General features: G+C 43.4%; 1 protein-coding gene across 1 annotated transcript in view; it reads right to left on the bottom strand.

The window, feature by feature from the left end:
• Window positions 1-1,416: 1,416 nt before the first annotated feature.
• The window catches only part of LOC141042867 (uncharacterized), a 29,620-nt gene continuing 23,965 nt past the window's right edge, over window positions 1,417-7,071 (bottom strand). Inside the window, exons 2-4 of the mRNA XM_073511774.1 lie at window positions 6,249-6,965; window positions 1,739-2,447; window positions 1,417-1,424 (exon numbers count right to left, since the gene is read on the bottom strand). Of these exons, the coding sequence (XP_073367875.1) occupies window positions 1,417-1,424; window positions 1,739-2,447; window positions 6,249-6,965 (1,434 nt within the window). The remainder of the gene's footprint in view (window positions 1,425-1,738; window positions 2,448-6,248; window positions 6,966-7,071) is intronic.

Here is a 7,071-nt window from a genome sequence, read left to right as displayed (position 1 = left end):
ATCTCCAGGTGCAAACACAACATGTTTTCTACCCTTATCTCCAGCAAGTTTATATTTAGCATTCATACACTCAATGTATTCCTTCGTTAACTCATGCATTTTTAAAATCAATTCAGCATGTTGTTTAGCATCAAAATTAACCTTCTCCGAAGATGGAAGAGGCAACAAATCAATAGGTGCACGAGGTAGGAAACCATACACAATCTCAAAAGGGCACATCTTAGTAGTAGAATGCAATGAACGGTTATAAGCAAATTCAATATGAGGCAAGCATTCTTCCCACATTTTCTTCTTATTCTTCAAAACAGCCCTAAGCATAGTAGACAATGTTCTATTGACTACTTTAGTTTGTCCATTAGTTTGGGGGTGACAAGTAGTACTAAAAAGTAGTTTAGTCCCCAACTTAGGCCATAAACATCTCCAAAAGTGGCTAAGAAATTTAGTATCACGGTCTGAAACAATAGTATTTGGCACACCATGCAAGCGAATAATTTCACGAAAGAACAGATCAGCAACATTAGCAGCAGCATCGCTTTTATGACATGGTATGAAGTGTGCCATTTTCGAAAATCTATCCACGACACAAATATGCTATCCCTCCCCTTCTTTGTTTGAGGTAATCCTAAAACAAAATCCATAGCTATATCCTCCCAAGGAACACTAGGTACAGGCAAAGCCATGTATAAACCATGAGGATTGAGTCGTGACTTAGCTTTTTGACATGTAGTGCAGCGAGCAACAAAACACTCAACATCCCGTCTCATCTTTGGCCAAAAGAAATGTGTAGCAAGTATATCCTCCGTCTTCTTCATGCCAAAGTGTCCCATTAATCCTCCTCCATGCGCCTCCTGCAACAAGAAAAGACGAACAGAGCTAGCTGGAATGCATAACTTGATAGCACGAAACACAAATCCATCGTTAACGACAAACTTGTTCCATGTTCTCCCTTCTTTACAATTCTGCAATACGTCTTTAAATTCAGCATCATGCAAATATTGATCTTTGATGGTCTCCAAACCAAATATTTAAAAGTCAAGTTGTGAAAGCATAGTATAACGATGAGACAATGCATCAGCAATAACATTTTCTTTACCCTTCTTGTGTTTAATGACATAAGGGAAAGTCTCAATGAATTCAACCCATTTAGCATGTCTACGATTCAGTTTGGCTTGACTTTTAATATGTTTCAAAGATTCATGATCAGAATGTATAACAAATTCTTTGGGCCATAAATAATGTTGCCATGTTTCTAAAGTCCGAACAAGAGCATATAATTCTTTATCATAAGTTGAATAATTCAAACTAGGCCCACTCAATTTTTCAGAAAAGTATGCAACAGGTTTGCCATCTTGTAATAACACACCTCCTAATCCAATTCCACTAGCATCACATTCAAGCTCAAAAGTCTTATTAAAATCAGGAAGCTGGAGTAAAGGAGAATGTGTCAACTTATCTTTCAATACCGTGAAGGCTTCTTCATGTGCGGTACCCCAAACAAAAGGCACATCCTTCTTTGTAAGCTCATCGAGAGGTGCAGCAATGGTACTGAAATCTCTCACAAGACGCCTATAGAAACCAGCGAGTCCAAGAAAACTCCTCACTTGTGTGACCGTTTTGGGCTGCGGCCAACTCTCAATAGCTTCAATCTTGGCTTTATCAACTTCAATTCCCTGTGGAGTAACAACATAGCCAAGAAAAGATACTCGGTCGGTGCTAAAGGTGCACTTCCCAAGGTTACCAGACAAACGTGCATCATGTAAAGCAATAAAAACAGCACGTAAATGTTCCAAATGTTCCTCCAAAGATCTGCTATAAATCAGTATATCATCAAAATAGACTACCACAAATCGTCCAATGAAAGCACGTAAAACTTCGTTCATTAATCTCATGAAAGTACTAGGTGCATTAGTTAACCCAAAAGGCATGACTAACCACTCATATAAAACAAACTTAGTTTTAAATGTTGTTTTCCATTCATCCCCCAATTTCATACGAATTTGATGGTATCCACTACGCAAATCAACTTTGGAAAATATTGTAGAGCCACTCAATTCATCAAGCATATCATCTAGCCTAGGAATAGGATGACGATAATGAATAGTAATATTATTAATGCCTCTACAATCAACACACATACACGATGTACCATCCTTTTTTGGCACTAGAATAATAGGAACAGCACAAGGACTAAGGGATTCGCGTATATAACCTTTGTCGAGAAGCTCATGTACTTGACGCATAATCTCCTTTGTCTCCTCTGGATTGGTACGGTATGGCGCACGGTTTGGCAGCGAAGCACCGGGAATTAAGTCAATCTGATGCTCAATCCCTCGAATAGGCGGTAATCCCGGTGGCACGTCTTCTAGAAAGACGTCAGTGAACTCCTGCAAAATGTTAGTGACAGCAGGAGGCAAAGAGGAAGGCACTTCCTCGAATGAAAATAATGCCTCTTTGCACACAAAAGCATAGCAAACGGATTTGCTGAAATCTAGCTCATCAATATCAGATTTGGTGGCAAGTAAACATGCAGTTTTCAATTTAATTTCAGAAGCAACACTAGATGGTTTATTATTAGGCTTCATTTGTTGCGCAAACTCTTTTGCCACAATCTGATTTTCACTCTTATTTTTCTCCTATTTTGCTTTATTAGCTCTATTAATATCATCTTTCAAAATGGAATCAAGAGACATAGGAAGCAAAGTAATATGTTTATCCTTATGAACAAGAGTATACTGATTGTTTCTACCATGGTGTACGGAATTTTTATCAAATTGCCATGGTCTACCAAGTAATAAGGAACATGCTTGCATGGGTACCACATCACAATCAACATAATCAGCACATGTAGAGATACTAAAATGCACACGAACAGTACGTGTTACCTTAACCTTGCCGCTGTTATTGAACCATTGTATATAGTAAGGATGTGGATGTGGTCTTGTGGTGAGAGATAGCTTCTCCACCATCTCCATGCTAGCCAAGTTGTTGCAGCTTCCTCCATCAATGATGACGTGAACAGAACATTCCTTCACAACTCCCTTTGTATGGAACAAATTATGCCTCTGATTTTGCTCAGCTTGTGTGACCTGTACACTCAAAACGCGTTGAGCAACTAAACATTCATACCTGTCAGCATCTTCAGGAGCCATGTATTGCGTCTCATGTTCAGAATCATCTCCACCGTGTTCTTCACATGCAATAAAGAGCCAAAGTCTCCTCATCATTGTCACTAGCGGACTCATACCCAGCATCCTCAGTAGCAATCATAACACGCGGAGATTGGCATTCTCTCGCATAATGACCTCTTGATGTAGGGCGGAACCCTAGGTGGCCGATCTTTCACGAAAGGAGCGGATCCCAAAGAGGAACTCGGAGAACACGAGGGGGAACACGAGGGAAAACACAAGAGAATCACTCAACCAACAAGAAAAGATCACACATGCGCTAGATCGGTGAACACAAAGGTAAGATACAAGATCCAAATCCAAGAAAGGACGATACAAAGGTAACCGGTTCTTCTCCGTAAGGAGGTCTTCATGGGGGTCTTCTCCGTGAGGAGGTCTTGAATCCAAGGTGGATCTTCTCCATAGAGGGGCCGCGGTCTCTCTCATGGAGTAGATCCGTAATGGATGAGCAAAGCTCTATCTCTAAATGAGCTAATCCTTTGCTTCACCCTAGAAAGAGGAAGAGGATGGAGTATATATAGTCTAGGGGGTGAAGGGGTACATGGGCCTCGGCCCTTTACTGTGCGCAGACAGGCGGAGCCGGATGTCTGGGTGTCGGGCCGGATGTCCGGGCCTTCAGGAGGAGCCGGATGTCCGGGCTGGGGGCGAATGTCCGGGCTGGCGGTGATAACTTCTATAGGTTCTAGTGCATGGCGCCGGATTTCCGGGCTTCTGGCTGGATGTCCGGGCTGGACGCCGGATGTCCGGGCCCTGTAGACTTGGACGGCTTGGCGGCTGCTGATGTGGGCGCTCCAGGGGCCGGATGTCCGGGGCCTGGAAGGTGAACTTGCCTTCTTCCGTTGGTTCTCTTCATCCATGGACTTGGTGGCTTGTCCGTCTTCACGTGCATCTTCGTGAGGGTCCTCTTGACACCTGATAATGCATAGCATATCGGACTTAGGTAGTAGCCATGTCTCGAGTGGATCATATGCGATATCACTAAGGAAGGAAGTCACCTCGTTCTCGAGAGCTCTAGCTCGTGCTCATGTCATGGGTCCTCTTGGCTCTTGATGAGATGATGGTAGGTCCATGGGGATGATCATGGGATGCTCCGCATCATCTCCGCTCCCTTGGGAAAGATCCGACCTCGGATCGAAATCCTCATCACCATGGTACGGGGAGAGATCTTTGGTGTTGATGATGTCGCTCATGGAGTACTTGTCGCGTGGGATGTCGATCTTGTATGCGTTGTTGTTGTAGCGTGCAATCACCTTGAAGGGTCCATCCGCTCAGGGTAGTAGCTTGGACTTGCGTTCCTTGGGGAAGCGATCCTTGCGAAGGTGTAGCCACACAAGATCTCCAACATTGAACATCATGGGTTGCTTGTTGACGTTGAGCTTGGTTGCGAGTCGTTGTACTTGGCGCTCGATGGTGTTTCTTGTATCTTCATGCATCTTCTTGAGGAAGTTGACTCGGGCACTCGCATCCATGTTTGTGCGCTCTTGTAGCGGTAGAGGTAGAATGTCCAAAGGTGACAATGGGTTGAAGCCATAGACGACCTCGAAGGGGGACTTGCCGGTAGTCGAATGTCTTGTACGATTGTAGGCGTACTCGGCGATGGGTAGGCACTCCTCCCACTCCTTGATGTTCTTCTTTTCCAACACGTGTAGTAGAGTGGAGAGCATGCGGTTCGTCACCTCCGTTTGGCCGTCAGTTTGTGGATGGTATGCCGAAGAGAACAAAAGCTTGATTCCGAGCTTGACGCACAAGGTCTTCCAAAAGTAACTCAAGAACTTGATGTCGCGGCCCGAGACAATTGTCTTTGGCACTCCATGAAGGCGCAAGATTTCCCTACAAAACAAATTTGCAACATGTGAAGCATCATCTATCTTGTTGCAAGGAATGAAATGTGCCATTTTGGAGAATCGGTCCACAACAACAAAAACGGAATCCTTGCCAGTTCGAGTTCTAGGCAAACCAAGCACAAAGTCCATGCTAATATCTTCCCATGGTTGATATGGAATTGGAAGTGGCATATAGAGGCCATGAGATTGGGCTTTAGACTTAGCTTTGCGACATGTAGAGCTTCGGTTGGTGAAGCGATTGACGTCGCGAAACATCTTGGGCCAAAAGTAGTTCTTGGAGAGCGTAGCAAATGTCTTGTCGCATCCAAAGTGTCCCATGAGTCCGCCTCCATGAGATTCCTGCAAAAGCAACAAACGAAGAGAGGACTTGGGGATGCAAAGTTTGTTAGCTCTCATAAGATATCCACCTTTGATGTAGTATCGATCCCAAGAAGTATGCGTCAAACACTTGGCATAAGGAATAGCAAATGTGGGATCATGCTCATACAAGTCTTTTATGTGCTCAAAACCAATGACATTCAATTCAAGTTGAGTGACAAGCATGCATATACGGGAAAGCGCATCCGCCACAACATTTTCCTTACCTTTAATATACTTGATGACATATGGAAACAACTCAGTAAACTCACTCCATTTAGCATGACGCTTGTTCAACTTAGTTTGACCCATAAGGTATTTAAGCGTTTCATGGTCGGTATGGATGATGAACTCATGAGGGCATAGGTAATGTTCCCATTCATGCAAAACTCGCACTAAAGCATATAGCTCTTTGTCATAGATGGGGTAATTGAGTTGCGCTCCGGAGAGTTTCTCACTAAAATAAGCAATTGGGCGCTTCTCTTGTGTTAACACACCTCCTATGCCATTACCACTAGCATCGCAATGAATTTCGAAAGGTTTGTCAAAGTTGGGTAATGCAAGCACGGGAGCATGAGTAAGCAAATTCTTAAGCTCATTGAAAGCGATATCTTGGGATGTTCCCCAAACAAACGGTGCATTTTTTTACTCAAAGCATGCAAAGGTGAAGCAATGGTGCTAAAATCCTTCACAAATCTACGGTAGAAACTGGCTAAACCAAGAAAACTACGCACTTGTTGCAAATTGGTTGGTTGGGGCCAAGTTTTAATAGCATTGATCTTAGATTCGTCAACATGAACACCCTTGGAAGATACTACGAAACCCAAGAAAACAAGCTTATCAACACCAGATAGGCATTTACCATATTAGCATAAATTTGCTCATTTCGAAGAGTTTGTAGCACGGTGCGAAGGTGGGTGACATGTTCTTTGAGAGATTTGCTAAACACAAGGATATTATCAAAGTAGACAACAACAAATTCACCAATGTAAGGGCGAAACACGTAATGCATAAGACGCATGAAAGTACCGGGTGCTTCCGATAAACCCATAGGCATGACTAACCACTCATATAGACCAAACTTTGTTTTGAAAGCGGTTTTCCATTCATCACCCTCTTGTATGCGGATTTGATAGTAACCACTTTTAAGATCAATTTTGGAAAAGATAGTGGCACCGCAAAGTTCATCAAGCATATCATCAAGGCGTGGAATGGGGTACCTATATCGAATGGTGATAGCATTGATAGGTCTACAATCGGAACACATGCGAAAACTACCATCTCGTTTTGGCACAAGAATGACCGGTACGGCACAAGGACTCAAACTTTCACGCACATGTCCATGGTCTATGAGATGCTTTACTTGCCTTTGAATTTCTTTGGTTTCTTCGGGGTTGACGCGGTAGGGCGCTTTGTTTGGAAGCGGCGCTCCGGGGATGAGATCGATTCGGTGCTCAATGCCTCGTAGTGGAGGTAGACCCGGAGGTAGCTCATCGGGGAAAACATCTTGGAATTCCTGCAATAAAGAAGATAACACCAAAGGTAGATCGTGAGAATTGTTAGTTTTTGGTGCCTCGTCCTTGCACAATAGGACATAGTGTAGGACACTTGATGGGTTCTCACACACTTCTCTCATCTCACGTTTGGTGGCAAATAGGACTAAGTTTTTCTTGTCGCTCATCGTG

This window comes from Aegilops tauschii, chromosome 3 (genome assembly GCF_002575655.3).
Source record: "Aegilops tauschii subsp. strangulata cultivar AL8/78 chromosome 3, Aet v6.0, whole genome shotgun sequence".
Lineage (NCBI taxonomy): Eukaryota > Viridiplantae > Streptophyta > Magnoliopsida > Poales > Poaceae > Aegilops > Aegilops tauschii.
Note: the sequence above shows the minus strand (reverse complement) of the source record. Positions and strands in the feature narration are given on the sequence as shown.